The sequence below is a fragment of the Canis lupus genome, chromosome 3 (genome assembly GCF_048164855.1).
Source record: "Canis lupus baileyi chromosome 3, mCanLup2.hap1, whole genome shotgun sequence".
Taxonomy (NCBI): domain Eukaryota; kingdom Metazoa; phylum Chordata; class Mammalia; order Carnivora; family Canidae; genus Canis; species Canis lupus.
Window position 1 is genome coordinate 49,045,454 of NC_132840.1, and position 22,621 is coordinate 49,068,074.

The 22,621-nt window shown below is 42.8% G+C and overlaps 1 protein-coding gene across 8 annotated transcripts in view; it reads left to right on the forward strand.

Moving 5' to 3' along the window:
* SPECC1 (sperm antigen with calponin homology and coiled-coil domains 1) overlaps positions 1-22,621 on the forward strand; it is a 280,020-nt gene that overhangs the window by 207,665 nt on the left and 49,734 nt on the right. For all 8 annotated transcript variants that reach the window (XM_072820972.1, XM_072820971.1, XM_072820970.1 and 5 more), the window contains 3 exons: positions 924-1,005; positions 3,689-3,845; positions 8,780-8,882. In XM_072820972.1, the coding sequence (XP_072677073.1) occupies positions 924-1,005; positions 3,689-3,845; positions 8,780-8,882 (342 nt within the window). The remainder of the gene's footprint in view (positions 1-923; positions 1,006-3,688; positions 3,846-8,779; positions 8,883-22,621) is intronic.

The following is a 22,621-nucleotide window of genomic DNA, read 5'->3' on the forward strand; positions in this document are numbered from 1 at the left end:
GAGTAGTGTTGTGATGAACATGAGAATCCAGAAAATCTCTTCTAGAGTCTATTTTCAATTATTTTGAATATATACCCAGAAGTGGACTGCTAGATTATAGAGGAGCTCTATTTTTAATTTTTTTGAGGAAATTCCCTACTGTTTTCCATCATTCCATCCATGCATCATTTTCCATTCCCACCAAGGGTGCACAGAAATTCTAATTTTTCCACGTGTTTGCCAACACTTGTCCTTTTCTCTCTCTCTCTCTCACTCTCTCTCCCTTTCTCTCTCTTTTTTAGATAATGACCCTCCTAACAGGTGTCAAGTGATAGCTCATTGTGGTTTTGATTTGCACTTCCCCAGTGATGAGTGAAATTGAACATCTTTCTGTATACCTGTTGGCCGTTAAAAAAAAAAATCAGTATTTTTACACACCTCCTTGAATACATGTATAAGGTGTATTCAGAAAGTTACTCACAAAGCTGATTAACAGTGATTACCCCCAAGGAGTAGAACTAGGTGATGGGAGACTAAGGGAGACTCTTTTCATTCTATGTCCTTTCTGTGCCTTTTGAGGGTTCTGCCGATTGCATCTGTTACCTGTTCAAATAAATAAGTTGTTTTAAAAGCAGGGATCCCCGGGTGGCTCAGCGGTTTGGTGCCTGCCTTCAGCCCAGGGCGTGATCCTGGAGTTCCAGGATCCAGTCTCGCATTAGGCTCCCTGCAAGGAGCCTGCTTCTCTTCTCCCTCTGCCTGTGTCTCTGCCTCTCTCGCTCTGTGTCTCTCATGAATAAATAAATAAAATCTTTAAAAAAAAAAAAGCCCCCCCTGGTGATTCTGATGAGCTTGAGAACCGTTTTGTGGATGCAGGCACACACCTTGTTTATGCTGTTCCTGGTGTCACAAGCTCACCTATGGCGGCATGCGCTTTGGTTTTTCAGAGGCATTCAACATACAACAGTGTTCGGCCAGCCAGCAAAGGTGTGACTCAACGTTTGGATCTTCCAGACCTTCCCCTTTCAGGTAATACTTCAGACAGCATATACTTCCAACTTACCGTTTTGTGAGATTAACTTTTCTACTTTGCCTGAAACCGAGCTTAGAAAAATGGTCGGTGGCATTGATTTCAAATAATTTTAAGACCCTAAGTGTTCACATTATGGACAAATCTGATTTCCTACCAGCTGTCCTTCCCAGTGTGTATGCATTTGGGAGGAATGTCTAACTTTTTTGTTTGCTTTTTACTGACTCTCAAGAAACTATCTTACCATCCTTAAAAGTAGCTATTTTTAGAAAAAAATCATCTCTGATTCTGAAGGTCTATGGCTTCTACAATTCCTAAAATATGCCTCTGTAGTGATGTCTTTGTATTTGAATGTAGTCTTCTTCCTGAGTTACTCCAGGTATTTTTAAAATCTAGGTCCTGATGATGAAGTTGTGGTTGAAATCCACGGTCCATTGTGTCACTTTGTCAGCCCCACTGTGGCTCCTGTGCTGGGGGCCAGTGGAGGAAGGGGGACGGCAGGGATGGGTTTGCATCTTGCCACTTCCATCCACGGTGCGGCTTAGCCCATTATTCCACCACCCTGGGCTGCGGTTTCTTGATCTCTGAAATAGAAAGAGTGCTGTCTACCTCATAGGGTCATTCCAGGGGCTGAGGGAACACAGCTGGGTGGGTATGGGGTGAGCTCTGTGGATGGGCTGGCCTTTACCTTAGCTTCTGTTCCCTTTCCCAAGAGTTCACCTGTCAGAACAAAGCAACATTAGCAGCACGCTAAGCTAGTCCCAAATACATATCTTAGAAATTTATGTATATGACCCTGTGGTCACTATAAGGAAACAAAAAAGATAAAAAGAACACTTAGTGAATTATTTACTGGTGCCAATAAGAAGGCAAGAAAGCCAGAAATCTAGATTGCAGAGATAGAAATCCTTTGTTTCTAAGCATCAGATAAAACTTCTGTAACACAGTTAACTGAATCAAAAAGCATTCCCACTGTACTTGTTTTAGATCATGGTCAAACACAATCAGGTTTATTCTTAAAATAGTTGTTTCTGTGAGAGAAGTTTCACCCTTTGGCTGGAAGTCTTTTACCCCATCCCTGCCTTTTTTTTCACTTCTGAATTTCATTTTCTTTTTCATGGAATAAGAGGACTTTAGACTTAGATAAACACTGATTTTGAGAATTTGAAGACTACCTCGGTCCATCCCCTATATTTTACAGGTGAGAAATTCAAGTAGAGCGGATTTTTATTTCTGTGTAAACCGAGCACCCTCTTCCTAGAAATGGAAGGGAGGTCAAAACAGGGTGTCGGAAACCCTCCTGATTTGAATTCTGCACACGTGCTGTGTAGTGGAAAATTGGGGGTGACTTGGTTATATGTGTGGTGATGTATACCCAGGCAAGGTTTTTTTTTTTTTTCAGTAATTATGGTTAAAATACCCATAACATAAAACGTACATCTTAACCATCTTTAAGTGTACTTGGTGAGTTTTTGGTCATAATATTTGTGTCTTCTCTCTTCCTCCCACCTTACCTTTTGTGTGAAGAAGCTGTTGTTTTAATCCACAAGCTAAATGCTGGCGCTCCAACCACACAGTATCTGTTGCCCTGAAGTAAACAGTTTATTGTCAGCACCCCCTCTTTGCCCCACCGGGCACCTGTCTACCCCAGGTGATTCTATTTACTATACTAAAAAAGGATTACATGGTAAAAACTGCTTGCTTTCAGGCTAGCCTTGCCAGCATTGAGGTCATCAGAAGCTGCCAAAATGGGATTAATGCTCTGTTTTTGTTGTTCTCTTCAGCGATGTAAGCACTGTTTTCTTTCTGCTCTCCCAAGCTAATTAGCCTCACTCCCCACTTCACTACCCATAATTGGTGGCTCTTAGCCATACAAGTATTGTTTTCTTCCATGACTACTTATGGTGTCATAGGAGGCGACCACAGGCTCAGCCGGGTCACAGAAGCCTGTCGTGTAGCATTGAGCAAGTCACTTGGGTCCCTGAGCTCTCATTGCCTCTGTCAGCACAAACCAGACAGTCACGAAATCTTCTCCCATCCTGTACTCTGGTGGCCCTTGAAGAAATGTCATCTGGAGGAGTCAGCCTGTTTCATTAACCTGTTTAGACTCCTAATAATAACAGCAGAGAGGAGCCTTCAAAGAATTATGTTCGCTGATTTTTAGCAAGCCAGACCCTATGATGGTAATGGCTTTTTTTTTTTCTTATAAAATAGTTAACATTTTTGGTCCCCAGCTTTTCATTGGCAGCCACCTGTGACTTGAAAATCCCATTGGGCATCTTCCTGCCAGCTCTCTCCATTAGATGCCCATTGATTAAAACAGAGTGTTTTACTTGGGAACAGGGCTGGCTCTTGAGGGGGTATGACCTGTGCAGGGCACTTAGAAGGGCTTTGGTTCAATGCTCTGTGGGCACCATCTTGAAATTCATCATAATTTTTGTATAAGGGGCCAATTTGGCATTAGTCTCTGAATCATGTAGTCAGTCCTCCCTGGAGAATCATTTCTAAAAACCATGTCCCTATTTGTATTTTTGCTACTTAAACTCCATCTATAAATCTGTATCTATTATATATTTGTACTTGGGAATAAAATGAGAATTATATTGTACTTAAAAAGAAACTGTGATAATCAGTCAGGTTTCTCTTCTTCAGGAATAAGTAATTATGTTGTTGTTCACACAGATCTTCTAAAGGGAAGGAGTGAGGACCTGAAACCAGACCCTTATCTTCGGAAGAGTCCCTCCCTGGAATCTCTGAGCAGACCCCCTTCTCTGGGCTTCGGGAACACTAGGCTGCTGAGTGCTTCCACTGGGGGCTTGAAACCACAGAGCAAACTCAGGTATCACATTTTCTTTTATGTTTTAAAGATTTATTTATTTATGTGAGAGAGAGAGTACATGCGTAAGCAGGGACAGGGGCAGAGGGGGAGGGAGAGAGAGAGAGAATCCTTAAGCAGACTCCTGCTGAGTGAGGAGCCCAATGCAGGACTTGATGTTATGACCCTGAGACCATGACCTGAGCCAAAACCAAGAGTTGGATGCTCAACTGACTGAGCCACCCAGACACCCCTCACATTTTAAACAGTGAGACATCTCTGGGCTGATGACCTTGTATTCTTCCTTCTGTTTTATCCCCTATGGTCAGTTTACTTCCACGTCTTATTTCCTGAATGAAAACGACCATAACACAGTATACCTTCAATGGGGGGAGAACAGCAAGACTGTGCAAAGTGAAATAAGGGCTGTAAAAGCAGTTGTTTATGCAGACTCTTGGGGAATTGTTAGTTGGATCAAGAAGTCTGGAGGGAGGAAGCACATTTCTGCCAGGGGCCCTGCAAATGTCCCCATAAGGAGCTCTGCAAGGGAACTAGGGGTGTTTCTGTTTGGTTAGACTAGCTGAGGGCTTCATGAGGGCAGGAGTCCTGGCATACACATCATCAGCTGTCAGCATTGGCTAGAGAGGCAGATAGGTGGTCAGGATATCACTGCTGGAAAGGCAGGTTTGGAGTCACCCTGTGAATGGTCTTCTTGCCAAGGATAGAGGTTTGTATTCACTTTGGGAAAGCAGTGGGGAACCACTGTGTTTATGGGATTTTGTTTTTTATTTTGAGTAGTGGTACAGTAAGCAGTGGCACATAGGAAGGATTGGAGGGACATTTTGAAGTCCGCACTGAAAGAGCGTGTGAGCAGTGATGTGAGGGGTAGAGTGGGGGAGATAGGGGACAGAGCCTACCGGGGCAGTCACCAGAGGCCGGGCTTGGCTCACACCTCTGCCACTTCCTCCTTGTTGGGTGCTCCTGCTCACCCAGGCCCAAGTAAGCCTCCTCCGGCTACTTCCCCCACCCTCCCATCACTCGCTGCTTCGCCACGGGGAGTCAGTCTTTGAAAACATGGAGTGCATCCCATGCAAACCTTCTCAGAAACCTCCCATGACTCCTCATGCACACTTCCACCCGCATTCCTTGTGCTGTGCCTTCAGTTCCAGTTCTGCGCAGCTCAGCCCCACCTAGCTCACCTGCCAGTTTTATTCTCAGTCTTTGCAGCTAACTTGAGCATTTCTGATGGCTCACAGGGCTCTGGCCTGAATTGTCTCCCTTCTGCTATTTCACACTTCTAAGTGCGTCCCCTCCAAAGTCGAACCTTCCACATGGCTATAGCAAGCCACCCTGGTGATATCGACACTCCCTTTTCCTGCCTTTAATGTCTTACACTCATTTGGGTATTTATTTATTTTATTATTATTTTTTTAATTTATTTATTCATGGGAGACGCAGAGAGAGAGAGAGAGAGAGGGAGAGAGAGAGGCAGAGACACAGGCAGAGGGAGAAGCAGCTCCATGCAGGAAGCCTGATGTGGGACTCTATCCTGGGACCCCAGGATCAGACCCTGGACTGAAGGCAGCTCTAAACCGCTGACCCATCTGGGCTGCCCTCATTTGGGTATTTAATTAACCGTTGCGGGGGGTGTGTGTGTGTGCCTTTGTCCGCATTTATTTAGGCTGTACTTTACTAGACAGTATCTACTCCATCTCACTCTTTGATCTCTTTCCCAGCCCCCTGTGCCATGCTATACACACAGAACTGCATTCAGTCAGTGCTTTTAAATAGGTAGATGGATGAATATACAAAACTGGCTGCTTTAGTAGTAAGAGCTGTTTAACAAACATTCTAACTACCATTGTATTATAAAAGGATTTTATGAAAGCCTGAATAAGTTCAGCTCGTGTCATATCTTTGGGTGTAGCCTATATTTGGACCCAAATAGATGAAGTCATATCTTTCAGAGATTTAACTTAAAGCCCCAGATGCTACATATCAGTCTTGTTTATGCTAAGAGATTTAAACAATCAAAACTAGTTTTAAGGACCAGAATTAGTGCTGTTCTGAAAGTGCTCTTTTCTTTATGCCATACATGTGTGCAAAAAGGCTATGCGTATATTAATAGGTGATTTATATTATACCCTTCATCAAGAAAGATTAAATTAGTGGAAATTATTGTGTTATTTTATTTTTGTGTTCACATCATTGAGACAAACAAATGACAAGATAGAAATCACTTGTTTTGGAAGTTCTCATCCTATTCTTATTAATTTGGAGGGGGCATCATATCTAATTAACTTTATTTTTTTAAAGAAACCTGTTCAGTAAGTGTTTTAATCATCCACTGGTACAGAAATTTTTCTGAACCTTCATTTCAGTCTGCCCTTGCTTGCCAGACCTAGAAATTCAGTTCTTTTTTTTTTTTTTTTAAGATTTTATTTTTTTAAAGATTCCATTCATTTATTCATGAGAGGCACAGAGAGAGATAGAGAGAGAGAGAGGCAGACACACAGGCAGAGGGAGAAGCAGGCTCCATGCAGGGAGCCCAACGTGGGACCTGATCCTGGGACTCCAGGATCACGCCCTGGGCCAAAGGCAGGCGCTAAACACTGAGCCACTCAGGGATCCCCTAGAAATTCAGTTCTAAGCGATGAAGTAACAAACACAGGCAAAGTCACCCAAACTTTGTAGTTAACAGCCACTCTGACCACAGAAACTCATGGACTTAAATTGACACATAAGCCAGGTACAAGGAACAGCAGCCATCAAATTATACAAGAAAAAAAAATTTTTTTAAGATTTTATTTATTTATTTATTTATTTATTTATTTATTTATTTATTTATTTTTACATATTTTTTTAATTGGAGTTCAGTTTGCCAACATATAGCATAACACCCAGTGCTCATCCCATCAAGTGCCCCCCTCAGTGCCTGTCACCCAGTCACCCCCACCCCCTGCCCACCTCCCTTTCCACCACCCCTTGTTCATTTCCCAGTTAGGAGTCTCTCATGTTCTGTCTCCCTTTCTGATATTTCCCACTCATTTTTTCTCCTTTCCCCTTTATTCCCTTTCACTATTTTTTATATTCCCCAAATGAATGAGACCATATAATGTTTGTCCTTCTCCAACTGACTTGTTTCACTCAGCATAATACCCTCCAGTTCCATCCACGTTGAAGCAAATGGTGGGTATTTGTCGTTTCTAATGGCTGAGTAATATTCCATTGTATACATAAACCACATCTTCACAAGAAAAATTTTAATGCAAGTAGGAAGTTTTCTTAAAAATCTCTCTACTGGGCAGCACGGGTGGCGCAGCAGTTTAGCGTTGCCTTCAGCCCAGGGCGTGATCCTGGAGTACCGGGATCGAGTCCCACGTCAGGCTCCCTGCATGGAGCCTGCTTCTCCCTCTGTCTGTGTCTCTGCCTCTCTTTCTCTGTGTCTCTCATGAATAAATAAATAATATTAAAAAAAAAAAATCTCTGTACCTCGGGACGCCTGGGTGGCTCAGTGGTTGAGCTTCTGCCTTTGGCTCAGGTCGTGATCACAGGGTCCTGGGATCAAGTCCCACATTGGGCTCCCTGCGGGGAGCCTGCTTTTCCCCCTACCTATGTCTCTGCCTCTCTTTTTGTGTCTCTCACAAATAAATAAAATAAGAAAAAAAAAGAAATTTATTTTCTCTTTTTTATGATTTTTTTTTTAATATTTTATTTATTTATTCATGAGAGACAGAGAGAGAGAGAGAGAGAGGCAGAGACACAGAGACACAGGCAGAGGGAGAAACAGGCTCCATACAGGGAGCCTAATGTGGGACTCGATCCCGGGTCTCCAGGATCACACCCTGGGCTGAAGGTGGCGCTAAACCACTGAGCCACTCGGGCTGCCCTTATGATTTTCTTAATAGCATTTTCTTTTCTCTAGCTTGCTTTATTGTAAGAATACAGTATATAATATACAAAATATATGTTAATTGACTATATGTTATCCATAAAGCTTCCTGTCAACAGTGGGCTATTAGTAGTTAAGTTTTGGGAGAGTCAAAAGTTGTACATGGATTTTCAACTGCGTACAAGGTCAGCTCCTCTCATTCCCATGTTGCTCAGGGGTGAACTGTCCTCTTAAATTGTACCTGTTAACAGTTGATGTTCCAGACACACCACCCTTCTGTTCTTGTTTACTTCCTGCACCTACATGCTTTTCTAACCATGAGGACTAGAATTCTCATTTCATGGTATTCATCACAGAAGAAACTGCGTGATCTTAAATCCCTTGTTAATATGTGGATAATCTTAGGTAGCATAAAAATTAACATAGATATCTATAGGAAATCGAGAAGGGGGCCCCTAAGCTCTTGCTCTTAGAATGCTCTCCTGTATTAATTAGTAAAATCACTTCCTTCGGGTAAACTGGTGCTCAGAATTGAGTCAATGTAGTACAGCCTGAGGAGTACCACCGTTGGAGTGTACAAAGACCCTCTTTTGAGTCATTTTTACTGACTTTCATCTTGTAATCTCCCTTCCCATCACTTCTCATAAGCAGCCAGTCTGGTGTCTCAAATTGCCCTTTTGGTCTACCTTTTATGGGTTATATAGATATAGGTGTTGCCTTGAAACATGTGGGGATTTTTTCTATGGTGTCTTTAATTAAAATGATACTGTATGTAAGTAAATGATGGGCTAGATGGATGGAGCCAACAGGTGGATTTAAAAAAACAAAAACCAAGACCAATCTCTTTCCAGACTTCCAGTAGCCAAGAAGCACAATTTAATTTTTCTTTCGATTCGTGAGATGTAATAAGATACATTATTAATATGGCTGATTTGGTTGTTTCTCTCAAGTCTCACTGGATAGACCTAGACTTTTGCTTTTCTAATCTAGCTATTTCTTTCTTGTATACTTGAGAGCCTTAAAAATTAGCATCTTATCTTTACTGTGTGCTCTTCTTTCTAACTAGTGTGGAAAGGAGAGACCCTCTGGCTGCCTTGGCCCGGGAATATGGCGGCTCCAAGCGCAATGCTCTCCTGAAATGGTGCCAGAAGAAGACAGAAGGCTATGCGGTAAGTGACAGCATCGGCCAGCTTCCAGCCAGCTCTGGGCAGCAGCAGTCCTTTGCATGCATATGTTTGGTACAATTGCTGTCCTTCTATTCTCCCTAGGGAGGGCTGCCAGTAGTAGTAGGGTTTGCTCTAGTGCCCAGACAGAGGCAAAGGGGACTGAATGCCAGTCTGTGCTCTGCCTAGCAAACTGTGTACCTCACTGCAGGTCTCCTGCTCCTGTGGGAAGGGGCAGCTTTTTCTGTGCTCAGAGGAGATACGAGCTCCACAAACAGTGCGCCCACCAGGCTGCTTCAGTCCAGGGAGATGGCTTTTGCTGAACCACTGTCCCAAAGAGGGTGCCTTCCCCTAATTTACACAAAGGTCTCATTTAGATGGGCCTTCAGAATTTTTCTGTGTACACTTTAAGAGCTGTTTGCATTTAGTTTAAAGTTTCAGCTTATTAGGACAGTGTATGTTTTCGGGAGAAGTTATACGAGGAAGTAATATTCCATATAAGTGTAAGCTTTGTTATTATGAAATATATACAAAGATAAAAATTCATCAAATATAAGCTGTAGTTTCATGGGTTATTATGCAGTGAAAACCCATGCCATCCCTACGTCCAGGAATAGAGCATTGCCAGTTCCCCCAAACCTTTTATGTGACTTTCTGATCCTAGCCCCTTACCACTCCCAAAGATAACTATTGTCCTCAACTCTTTTCCTCATAGTTTTCCACAAAAAGCAGGCATCCCTAAGTGGTATATTTGTTTTGCCTGCATAACTTTACATAAATGCAATCCGAAACTGTAATGTCTGCATCTTGCTTTTCTCATACAGTAGTATTAGCGCTTACGCAGTTTGTTCATTTTCTTCACTCTTTGAAACCTATTGTGTGATCATACCCATTATTTATTTGCCCATTCTGTTCTTGCTGGACAGATGAGTTATTTCCAGTTCAGGGCTATCATACATAGAGCTGGTACGTTCTTGTGCATGTCTCTTGGAACGTGTGCTCATTCTTTCTAGAGCTATACCTAAAAATGGAATTACTGGGCCATCAGGTATGCATATATTCAAGCACAGTAGATAGTGCCAAACAGGTTTCTGAAGCAGTTGTACAGTTTACCTCCCACCAGCAAGTGATGAGAGATCCGTTTCTTTGCATTCTCATTGACAACACCAGTCTTGTTACTCCTCATCTTTGGATAAGTGTGTAGTGGGTATCTCCTTGCAGTTGGGATTTGCACTTCCCTACTGGCTGGTGAGGCTGAGAACTTTTCCACATGCTAACTGGACATCTGGGTAGTCTCTGTTGGGATGTGCTCTCCAGGTCTCTTGCCCATTTTAAAATCAGATTGTCATTCTTTTCCTTGTTGCTTTCAGGATCTCTTTATATATTCTGGATAACCCTCCTTTGTCAAATAGATGTATTGCAGATATCCCTGGGGTGGCTTGAACTTTCACTTTTTTGTTGAATCAAGTCTTTAATTTTAATCAAGTCTCATGTATTAGTCTTTTTCCCGTGGTTACTGCTTTTTGCATCCTGTCTCAGAAATCTTTGTTCCAAAGACACGAAGATATTCTCCAGTGTTTTCTTCTATAAGTTGGATTGTGTTCCCTTTCCCATTAAATAGCCACCCTCTTTAAAATTGCTGTCTCCAAGATGCCTGGCTGGCTCAGTAGAGCATGTGATTCTTGATCATGGGGTCATGAGTTCAATTCCCACTTTGGGTACAGAGATTACTTACATACCTACATACATACATACATACATTTTAAGTAATAAAAATAAAATAAAACTGCCATATCTTCCTTCTTCCCCACTCAGGCCCCACTTTCTCATACCTTTACCCCACTTTGCTAAAAATCCTGAAGATTCTGGCACCACAACAGTGGTAGGGACAGAGAAAGAAAGAAACTAGCAAGGAAACAAGGCCTTGGCCAAGAGCTGGCCCAGATACATCTGCAGCAGCAGGGCTGGGTGGGATTGCCTTTGTAATAGCAGGAGTCAAGTGTCTTAAGATCAGATTCTACCCAAGAATATAAGTGTTTTGTGTCTTTTGTTTCTTAAGATTTTATTTATTTACTCATGAGAGACACAGAGGGAGAGAGGCAGAGACACAGGCAGAGGGAGAAACAGGCTCCCTGCAGGGAGCCCAGTGAGGGACTCAATCCCAGGACCCCAGGATCACAACCTGAGCTGAAGGCAGATGCTCAACCACTGAGCCACCCAGGCATCCCGTATTTTGTGTCTTTGACATTACTTCCCCCCCCCCTTTTTTTCTGATAAAAAAGAAAAAGAAAAAAAATTAGTTCACTTAATAGCCAGTAATAGAGACTCCCAGAGTATAAGCTTGTTTCCAACATATTGTTTTCTCTTTTACCTGCTCTGTGCCCTCTCTGCTTCAGCCCATTCTCAGGGTCAAAACCAGCCCATAAAGGAAGGCCACCCCAATGACAGCATACCTCGGCATGTCAGCCACGCTGCCGAGGAAATGGAAAAGCTTAAGGAGTAGAGGGGAGAGAACGCTGATTTGGGGAGGCTTTAGTGGAGGAGGAGTAGGATTGGTAACAAAACTGAAGCCAAGAAAGGCCAGAAACAAGGTGTTGGCCTTGGCTGAGCCACATGTGCTCACTGATGCTTGACAGAGCCATCTCTTCCCATCTTATAGAAGCGGAGCAAGGGAAGTGCTAGATACACACAAAAAGACGATTAAAATCTCCAGAAGGAATTGGCCCTTCAGCACCTAGTATTGTTGTAATTAGATTGCAGGGAGGGATTGATTATACAATCATATATTTCCTGTCATGAGAGTGAGAGTTTTATTTCCTGCTATAGTGATTTTTTTTTGTTTTGCTTTTGAACATCTTGAACTAGTTTTCAAAGCATTTTACACTTGATGAAACCCAAAACTCAATTCTGCCCAAAGAGTATTTTTCATTCACCATTAAATCTCTGTAAGTTTAGAGGGAAACATAAATCATATGTGTCTGATTTATTTACTCCTCACAAAATATCCTCTGTCTAGACCTGTTTGTCTGAGACGCCTCTTAAGCCTTCTAAAGCTTTATTCTTTCCGACTCAGGAAGCCAAAAATAAATTGTAGAAAACTCAGACAGCTCAGTTTAAAAAAAAAAAAAAGAAAGAACAACTGGTAGCCATGTGCATTTTCATTTGAAAGAACTTTCTTTTTAGCCAAAGTATAGCATGATAGGTTCTGTTAAAACTCTCCATATATTACAAAAAAAAAAAAAAAACTCTCTATATATTAATTCAGTGAGTGTTTATTGAGGGGTCTGTTTGGTGCCACATTATCTTTTAGATCCTGAAAAATCAACAGTGAATGAATCACGCAGAATTTCTGCTCTTGTGAGGCTTTCATCTTCACAGGGAGTGACAAATTCAAATTTAAAAGTAAAATATGTACTATATTAGAGTGTCCTGTGGAGAGAAGTCCAAGGAGGAGGATTAGGAATGCTGGCTGGACACCGTTGTCATACAGAGGTCCGGGAGGTGACATTTGAGCAGAGGCTTACCTCACCTGAGGAAGGTGAAGACTTGTGTGTTTTCATCAAGGTTTATCCCACTCCAGGTACTAGGTTTGGAAGGTCAGAATGAGGACATCATCACTTTAGCAACTGCATGAGTTGGAATTTAGGTAAGACAGGGTAGCAGGACTGAAAAGTTAGAACAGTGGGTCAGACCCGCTGCTGAGTTTCGGTGTCTTGAGGTAGCCCAAGGACTGAGATCCTGTGGAGGAACATGAACACACACTCAGCCCAGAGCGAGGCCCATACTAAGCTTGAAGTGGCTCTCAGCAAAGAGGAGACCTTTCTAGACATTCTACTCAACTCAGATTTCTTTTTCTTTTTTTTTTAAGATTTTTATTTATTTGAGAGAGAGACAGAGATAGTGAGCAAGGAGGAGAGAGAAAAGCAGGCTCTGTGCTGAGCAAAGAGCCAGACCCAAGGCTCAATCCCAGGACCCTGGGATTGTGACCTGAGCCAAGGGCAGATGCTTAATCGACTGAGCCACCAGGCACCCCTCAACTCAGATTTCCCTGGCTTTTTTTTTTTTTAAGTCAGGTTTCCAGGAAGGCCTTGCAAATTATTCCCAGTCCATGGGCTTCCTGTTAACTACATCCCAAGCTATGGTTAGATCTGACCCATGGAACCTACATCTCCCTTTTTAAATCTGCTTTTATTTTTTTCTTTGGGGTTATGACAGAAATTTACATCTTTCATGTAATTACCAGAAAGGGTTCTCAAGGGGCTAGAAGACAAGGTGGTAGATGTGTAGGCAGGGTGACCCTCACCCTTAAATAATCTCCTCCTTACATATGGCTAAAGGGAGACCCAACACATGAACCTTTAAAAGCCAGGAGTTTGCTCTGAAGCATCATAAAGACTCAATGCACTAATAGTGGGCTTGAAAGTAAAGGGGGTGGTACATCAATAGCCCAGAGAGGCCCCTGACTGATAGCCAGCAGGGAACCCAGGATTTTCTAGCGCTAAGGGTCCAAGTGCTGAGATCCTATCAATACCCAGAAAACACCATGGGGGGGCGCTTTGCAGGGTGAAGTCAGACAGTTTGGTGCTGCCGTGTCCTCTGCATTTCTCTCCCCATCCTGATGTCCTCAGACCTCAGCTAGGCTAAGAATGGCGAGCGTGCTTGGCCTTCTGCCCTCCCTTAGCTGAGGGACCTGACCTGTGATGCACTGTGATGAGTGGGTGGAATTCAGCTGTAAATCTCTGCAAAGTCCTCGTCCCTCCCAAGAAGCATGACTAGATGCAGCCACCCCATGTGTCTGCAGGTGGCACCTTGGCTATGTTCCTAGGGCCCTGCCATGCTCTGCTCGGTGTGGCCAACACTGGTGATTGACATGGTTTAGGGCATAGGTACAGATTACCTACATCTCACTTACCTCTCAAAAGCTAGAATCTGTAACTTTTAGCATGTTGGTGCAGGTTGAGTTTTAAGGTTTTAATGGCCTCAGATTTCAAGAGTCAAATGAAAACATTGGAGTTGTGTTATAGTAGCAAGAAATGTGTAAAGTGATATTCAAGTTCTCTCCATTGGGAAATATAATTTGAAAAGAGTTTGGCTAGAAATGGCCAATTATTTTCATTGCTTTCAAAGTCACTGGTGTCATTTTCTTTGGATGTGTAACAAAGTACCAGACTCAGTGACTTAAAACACCTGTTTATGAGCTCACAGTACTTAGAGGTCAGAAGCCCAGCACCATGTAGCTTAAAATCAGGTGTCAGTTGCGTGATATTCTCACCTGGAGGCTCTGGGGAAGAATCCATCCCGTGTCTTTTAGGTTGGTGGCAGGTTCCCTGCAGTTTTAAGACCAAGACCCCCATTTTTCTTGCCAGGTGTCAGCCAAGGTCACACCAAGCAACTGGAGGCTGCTCAGGTTCTTTCCACATGATCCCCTCCATTCTCAGTCGGTCTCTAGCAGCCATCACATCCTGCACACTTTGATACTTTAGATCTCTGACTTCTGCCTCCAGCCCGAGAAAACTCTGCTTTAATAAAGCCTCATGTGATGAGGTTAGGCCCACCCAGAGAATCTTCCTGTTTTAGGGCCAGTTCATTAGCAGGCTTAATTCAATCTGTCAGATCCTTTTACCACGTCATATAACATGATCACAGGAGAAACACCGGGGGCAGGGTAGAGATCATGGGGTGTCTTAGAATTCTTCCACCCAGGAGCACCTGGGTGGCTCAGGGGGTTAAGCATCAAACTTGTTTTCAGCTCAGGTTATGATTTCAGGGTCATGAGATTGAGCCCCATGTCAGCTCCACCCTCAGTGAGGAGTCTGCTTGAGATTCTCTCTCCTTCTCCCTCTGCCCCTCCCCCTACTCATGCTCTCAATTAATGTTTAAAAATTTTTAAAGATATTATTTATTTATTCATGAGAGACACACAGAGAGAGGCAGAGACACAGGCAGAGGGAGAAGCAGGCTCCCTGTGGGGAACTCGATGCAGGACTCGATCCCAGGATCCCGGGATCATGACCTGAGCCAAAGACAGATGGTCAACCATTGAGCCACCCAGGTGCCCTAAATAAAATATTAAAAAAAAAAAAAAAAAAAAAGAATTCTGCTGCCCAGCTCTGTTTTCAGTGCTGACTACACTTCAAATCACCGAGGAGTTTTTATGAAATAGTATGCCTGGGCCTAACCCCAGATCTCAGGAATTAGGGTCTCACCAGCAGGGATTCTGGGCCTCAGTTCACTCTGATGTATAGGCAGCCTTGAAAACTTCAGGTTAAAAACCTCTCATCTGCCTACAAAAAACCCTTTCAGTTCTGGATCTCAAATTGCCAAAAGCCTGTGTGTTGTAAAAAATAAGAAGCACCAGCGGACACGAACCTCAAACACACTAATGTCCTGAAGAAGACATCATCGGTTTACAATCTAGGAAAAGTGAATAATCTGACCATGAGGAAGAAACTATGTGATTCTCTCTGTCACTCCGTGATCCCAGCCACTCTACTCTTTTAGTTTTCTGTTGCTGTGATTTACTACAAATTTAGTAGCTGAGGCGACACCCATTTATTACTAGCTCACCACTTTGTGGATTAGAAGTCCTGGTGATCTCAGTGGGGCTCACGCCTCTGGATGTCAGGGCGGATGTCAGGGGGTCAGCTGGGCTCTTCCCTGGAGGCCCTGGGCCAGAACCAGCTTCCCTAAGCTTACTAAGGTCATTCAGGATGTTGGCAGAACTCATCCTTTTAAATTTGCCCTTTGACCTTGACTGAGTCACCAGTGTTGGCCACACCTAGCGGAGCACAGCAGGGCCCTAGGAACACAGCCGAGGTGCCACCTGCAGACACATGGGGTGGCTGCATCTAGTCATGCTTCTTGGGAGGGACGAGGACTTTGCAGAGATTTACAGCTGAATTCCACCCACTCATCACAGTGCATCACAGGTCAGGTCCCTCAGCTAAGGGAGGGCAGAAGGCCAAGCACGCTCACCATTCTTAGCCTAGCTGAGGTCTGAGGACATCAGGATGGAGAGAGAAATGCGGAGGACACGGCAGCACCAAACTGGCTGGCTTTACCCTGCAGAGTGCCCCCCATGGTGTTTTCTGGGTATTGATAAGACCTCAGCACGGGGACAACTTAGGGCTAAAAAGTTCCTGTTGGCCCACAGACACCACGGAGGACAAGCGTTCATAGTTGGATTTAGATTTAGTAGAGGCACTGCTATTTCAAACACCACTACAAAGGTTAGACCTAACGATTCTGAAGATCTCCGGCAAACGAGAAAAATCTACACCACATGCGTTTAAAGACAGAGAGAGCTGTGGGTTATAAATTTCAAGTCTCTAGAGTTCATTTACTGCTTAAGTAAACCTCCATTTTCTGATGACATATTCTGAATGTTGATAAGTAAATTCTGTTTCTTGTAACCTCTTCCATAAGCTCTGTTGCCAGAGTACGCTTCATAGTTAAAGGCTTAATTCCTGAGAGATTAAACAATAAATTTTTGGTGAATAGTTGAATAGCCCAGGGTTCCTTACTCCTTCTCAGGAAACTGAACAAAATAACATTTTGGACAGTAATAGAAGCTCCATGGGTTTAAACTCAAAGAAGACCTTTGCCCTTTCCAGTGTTTTTCTTCACAATGCTTCTGTCATCCTTAGTGTATAAATATCCTCTAACCATCTCTTCCTTATCTATACTAAGATATTTTGAGTAAGATAACTTAGTTGTCAACAAGACTGTTTTTTCCCCAAATCAACCCATCAGGTAGCATTGTGAGTCACAGTTTACCTTTTAATTTTAACCAAGACTGGATCAAAGTTTGAGGGGCTTCTCATTCTCCTTCATGAGTGCTGAGACCAGAGGAGTGAGATGCCAAGCACTAATGGGACCTGGTTGTGGCTGCAGGGGCAGCGGTGGTTAAGAACTGGATGCTGCTATTGCCTTAGGAGTCATGTGGCATCGGGCTCAGGCCAGCAGCTCAGGAGGGGGCTCCCAACAGTTCTAATTCAGCGTAGTTTCTGGGAGAACATCGTGGGGACACTTCCAACACCTCAGACAGGTGAATATCGAGCATGGGATAATCAGACTAGTTTTAGTCCAAGGTTGGGGTGTTGACGGGGGTCACCAAACAGATTTTATGAAAACATGCACATACTCAGCAAATATATACTGAACACCTGCTGGATCCTGTACTCAGCAAACCAGGTCTAGACAGACAGCAAAATGAGACAGACAACAAAAAAAGAAAAGAGATGGGCCAGGGAAATAGCCCCAAGAACTGCATGGAGCAGGACAATGTGGGGTGACTGGGGGCACCCTAGATTGGGTAGGCCTGTCTCAGTAGGTGATGTGTACCCTCAGACCAGAATGACAGGAAGAGCCAACCGTGCGGAGATGAGATAGAAGGAGTCCCAGGCGGAGGGAATAGTTAGTGTAAGGGGTTTTGGGCAGAAAACAGCCTGATGTGTTACAGGGACAGAATGCAGGCCAGCGTGTCTGGGCTGATGGTGGGCAAGGTACAGGGTAGATCAGAACCAGGCTGGAGAGTGGTTCATGGGTTCATTTCAGGTGGAAATTGGGCTCCAGGGTTCTGAGTGGGAGTTTAAGCACAAAAAGAGGGCTGGTAGCTTGGCTTTTGCCATGCCCCCATGGAGAGTGGTTACACCTGAAGGCATGCACACCTCTGCCCTGAGTATTCCCTTGCATTCCTCCCTGGTCTCCAAGGGAATTGGACTAATAGTCTTGTCTTCCCAGAGATTTGAATACCTTCTCTGTAGGACAGGCTCTGACAGCCTTCATGGCTGCGGGTCCTTGAGCTCAATATTGTGAACTCCATATAAATTTTTTAAAAATTTAATCACTAACAGGCATAATAGTTATAAATAGCCAAAAAACATTTTTTAAATTCTTTTTTTTTTTTTTGCGATGGTGGGAGCCGAAGGAGAGGGGCAGAAGGAAAGAGGGAAAGAGAATCTTTTCTTTTCTTTTTTTTTTGTGGGGTGGGGGGAAGAGAATCTTGAGCAGATTCCATACTCAGCACAGAGCCCAACACAGGGCTCCATCTCACGTCCCTGAGATCATGACCTGAGCCAAAACCAAGTCAGACTGACTGAGCCACCCAGGCACTTCAAATAACCAAAAATTATTTTACAAACTTTAAGCATTGTTCACTCTCATTTATGATCAAAGAAATACAAATAAAAGAAGGAGATGTCATTTCTTTGCTTACCATAATGGAATTTCTTGGTTGTTGTTTTTTTTTTTTTTTTTTTTTTTTAAGTGATGAGCTGGGTAAAATCATAATCCTGCTTCTACCATTGGTAGGAATGTAGATGAATCCCATCTTTGGGGAGGGAAATGTAGCAGTTGTATCAGGAATCTCAAAATCAGTGTGCCCTTTAATACAAATTATGTTAGTAGGCATTTATTTCAAAGAGATAATTATGGATGGTAATGAAAATATAATTTCAGCCAAGTTTATTATAGTTTTATTATTTAACATCATTTTGTGAAAACTGGAAGTGATACAAATTTCCAACAAGAGACAAATCAGGGATCCCTGGTGGCGCAGCGGTTTAGCGCCTGCCTTTAGCCCAGGGTGCGATCCTGGAGACCAGGGATCGAATCCCACGTTGGGCTCCCGGTGCATGGAGCCTGCTTCTCCCTCTGCCTATGTCTCTGCCTCTCTCTCTCTCTCTTTGTGACTATCATAAATAAATAAAAATTATAAAAAAAAGAGACAAATCAAATAAATTACGATGTATGTGTATAATGGAATATTATAAAGCCTTTAAAATCATGCTTTGGGCAAATATATATAAAGGCACTGGAAAAAATGTACACACTACATTAAGTAAAAAATTAGATTTTAAAGCAGTCTGTATAGTATAATTCCAATTCTATAAAAAGGAATTTATACAAATGTTAAACAAATGTTAGCAGTGATTATTTCTGGCTAAATACTAAAATTTATTCATGCTTTCCTATAGTATTTCATTTTCTACACTGAGCATGTTGATTCTTAACAAAAAAAAATTTTTTTAATTGCATGTTTTTAAAGAAAGAAGCCAGCTGCAAAAATTCATATTCCGTGATTCTGCATATATGAGATGTCCAGAGTAAGCGAATTCAGGGAGTTGGAAAGCAGATCAGTGGTTGCCAGGGGTTGTGGGGATGGGAATCAAGAGTAACTGGGCACAGGCTTCCTTTTGGGGCTGATGAAAATGTTCTGAGATTAGACAGTGGTAGTAGTTGCACAACCTTATAAATATACTAAAAGCTACTGGATTGTACATTTCAACAAGTTAACCTCATGGTATGTGAATTATATCTCAGTGAAACTATTGTTTTTTAAAAACAGCATTAAGAAGAACTTAAGTTGGGCATCAGGGAGGTAACATCAGGGATGGGTAGGAAACTAGAATTCAAATTTGAAATCTTACCAAATATAACCTTAAAAAGCATACCCATGTACTACTTTGTATATTAAAAACTAATTGAGGGGCATCTGCAGTGGTTGAGCATCTGCCTTTGACTCAAGTCATGATCCTGCAGTCCTGAGATCGAGTCCTGAGTTGGGCTCCCTGCTCAGCAGGCGTCTGCTCCTCCCTCTCCCCCACCCATTGCTTGTGCTCTCTCTCTGTGTGAAATAAATAAATAAAATGTTAAAAAAACTAATTGAAATAAAACAATAAAACATAGAAATGCACAGGGTATTGGTACTCTCTGATTTTTATTTGGGATCTGAGATTCATAGGTATTCACTTTATTATGAATCATAAACCAAATATATTCTTTGCATCAAACATATATTATGCATATATTATGACAGGGGGCACCTGTGTGGTATAGTCAATTAAGTGCCTGCCTGCAGCTCAGGTCATGATCTTGGGGTCCTGGGATTGAGTCCCCTGTTGAGCTTCCTGCTCAGCTGAAAGACTGGCCTTGAGGAGCCTGTAGGATTGGTTCCATTCACATCTCTTCTGTGCTATTTCAAAACCATGTGACAGCAAGTCAATGGAAGCAAAACACTGCATCTTTTTACATTAAAATATAAACATAAAAGATTGATAAAAACATTTTTTCAGAAAAATGGCACTTTTCCAGGTGATGTACTTAAAATCCCCTTACCCTGAATTTACAGGCTATAACTCAGAAGTTTCTTTTGGCCTGGCCCCATCTTATTTTTTTAAGACAGTAACGCAAAGTCTTGATCTTCTCAAAGCTTTTGCCACTTGAAATAGTGATAATGTAGGTCTGATCCTATAGTAATAATGTAGGTCTGATCCTATAACAGTAGATTTAAGATCAGTATTCTCCCCAGGGGCCAAATCTAGCCCACTACTTGTATTTTGTTTTTAAAGATTTTATTTATTCATTCATGAGAGACACAGAGAGAGGCAGAGACATAAGCAGAAGGAGAACCAGATTCGATCCTGGGACTCCAGGATCATGCCCTGGGCTGAAGGCAGGTGCCAAACCGCTGAGCCACCCAGGGATCTCCCGCTACTTGTTTTTATTAGAACACAGTTACAGTCATCCCGGTACACACAGCCTATAACTCTTTTGTGCTACAACTGCAGAGTTGAGTTATAGTAGAGCCGTTTTGGCTGTATGACCTACAAGCCAAAATTATTTACCATCTGGCCCTTTCCAGAAAAAGTTGGCTGACCCTTTCCTGCAATACAGATTTACACGAGTATCTTCTGTTACTCAAATCATACGTGGTTCTTGCATTTCAGATAACAAGAGGCAAGTGTTAGCAAGAGACTTACTTAAAAACCTGAGTCTATGCGGTTTCCAAATTTGTGTTGCAAGAGTTGGGCTAGTAAGGGATAGTTATGGCACCAGGAAGGCACAAACAGACATCATTGAACCTGTTTTTAGCCCATGAGCCAGGAGCTGTATAGTCTTCTCTATTAGAGAAAAAGCAATCTTTGTGTTGTCCAAAACAAATCTTATTTTGCATCTGGAAAGAACACCCAAGTTGCGGGCGGGCGACTTCTGTTTTTCTGTCTCTCAGTTCCCACAGACAAGTACTAGCATATGCTCGTCCAATAGCAAGCAGCCTGTGGAATATCAGGCCATGTGGAGCTCGATTTGTTGTTTTCTTTTTGGAGACAGGTCTCCTGAGGACCATATGCACAGTCCAAAGAACGTACAGTGCTTTGATCTATTTATTGTCATCAGAGTGGTTCTTTTCCTGATTTCATTATAAAGACAGATTCTCAATGGAAGATGAGTGTCACCATTGGCCTCTATTCTTTTCTTTTCTTTTTTTTTTTTTTTTTTTTTTGGCCTCTATTCTTTTGAGGCTTTTCTCACCCACTATCTCTGCTTCTGCAGCTGTTTGAGAGACATGATGGTTTGTGAAGATGTTTTTCAATGGCACCAGGCATTGTCTACGACCTGAGGCAACAGTAGAATCTGTTTGGAAAATAAAGACAAAAGGCATTATTTCCCAGGTTGTGGCGAACATACATTCAACTGCCAGCAATCCGGATTCCCAGGGGTTTTAGCTCATGCCTGGAAGCTCTGCTTCCTTGTCTCATTTGTGTGTGCATGCCCAGATAGAGGAGATCTTGAGTAATAAAAATTATTTCCTGAACAAAAGCATCAAAGGGTGTTGTAGAGATCCCTGTGAGATTGTTTGCACAGCAGATGGGGAGGGACTCATCCCACCTTTGTCAACAAATCTAACAAAGAAGCACTGCCGACTGGCACCAGGGTGGGCACCCAGCTGAAGCTGGGCCAATCAGCCTCTCTGTTTTTGCCACTGTGCAGAGAATCACGAATGCAACAGGCCTACCATGGCTGTGCCTACAAGGGCTACTCGCAAGGTGGCCCTTAACTGGTGTCTGGTAATTGGATTTGGGGAGCCTTCTCAGCATTCCCAGAACTTATAAGAGAGGCCCAGAAACCACTGTGGTTTCTGCTGAACACCTGCCTTCCCGCTGGGAGTCTGGAGTTTTGGAATGTGCTAGACGGAGGACGCCTACGTGACCAGCCCCTCTTATAAACCCAGGGCCAAGTCCCTAGTGAGCTTCCTTGATTGACAACACCACATGCATGTGGTCACAAGTCATTGATGGGGGAATTAAGTCCACCGGAAGAGGACTCTTGGAAGCTTGCATCTTGTTTCCTTCAGACTTGACCTCATGTGGCTTTTCCCTTTGCAGTTTTGTAGCCTTTCATGGCCATAAACCCGTGAATAGCAGTAAATCTGTGTATGCCTGTGCAGGTAGCCACATACTGAGTCTCTGAGTCCTCCTGCCAGTCTGAACTTGAGGTGGAGGTAGCCGAGGAGATGCCTCGCAGAGCCACACTGACCAGGAAAGCAGTAGAAGAAGCCTCTATAGGGACAGAAAACTCAACAAATGCATGGGGAGAAGTCCAGGCCATAAAATAGCTGGGACACCTTCCAATCCCCTGATTCCGGGTACTTGTCAAGACTCTGTAGCAGCATCCTTTCAGATATCCTTAGTTTCTTTGAAACAAAATCCTTAGAACAGATTTCCACTTTGCTTCAGTTAGTTCCTGTTGGGTTTTGTTGCTTAAGGATCAAAAGGATCATAATTGATCATACAAAGGATCAAGACAAAAGGGTCATAACTGATCTTGTCTTTGGGTGTTTTCTGAATCTTTACACTAAGCATTAGGTCCTTTTATTATTAGAAATAAATGGTGTTGTTTGGTTTATTCCTTATTTATAGTTTTTCAATTAAAAAAATTAATCCTAGTTCTTTGGGGGGGAATGA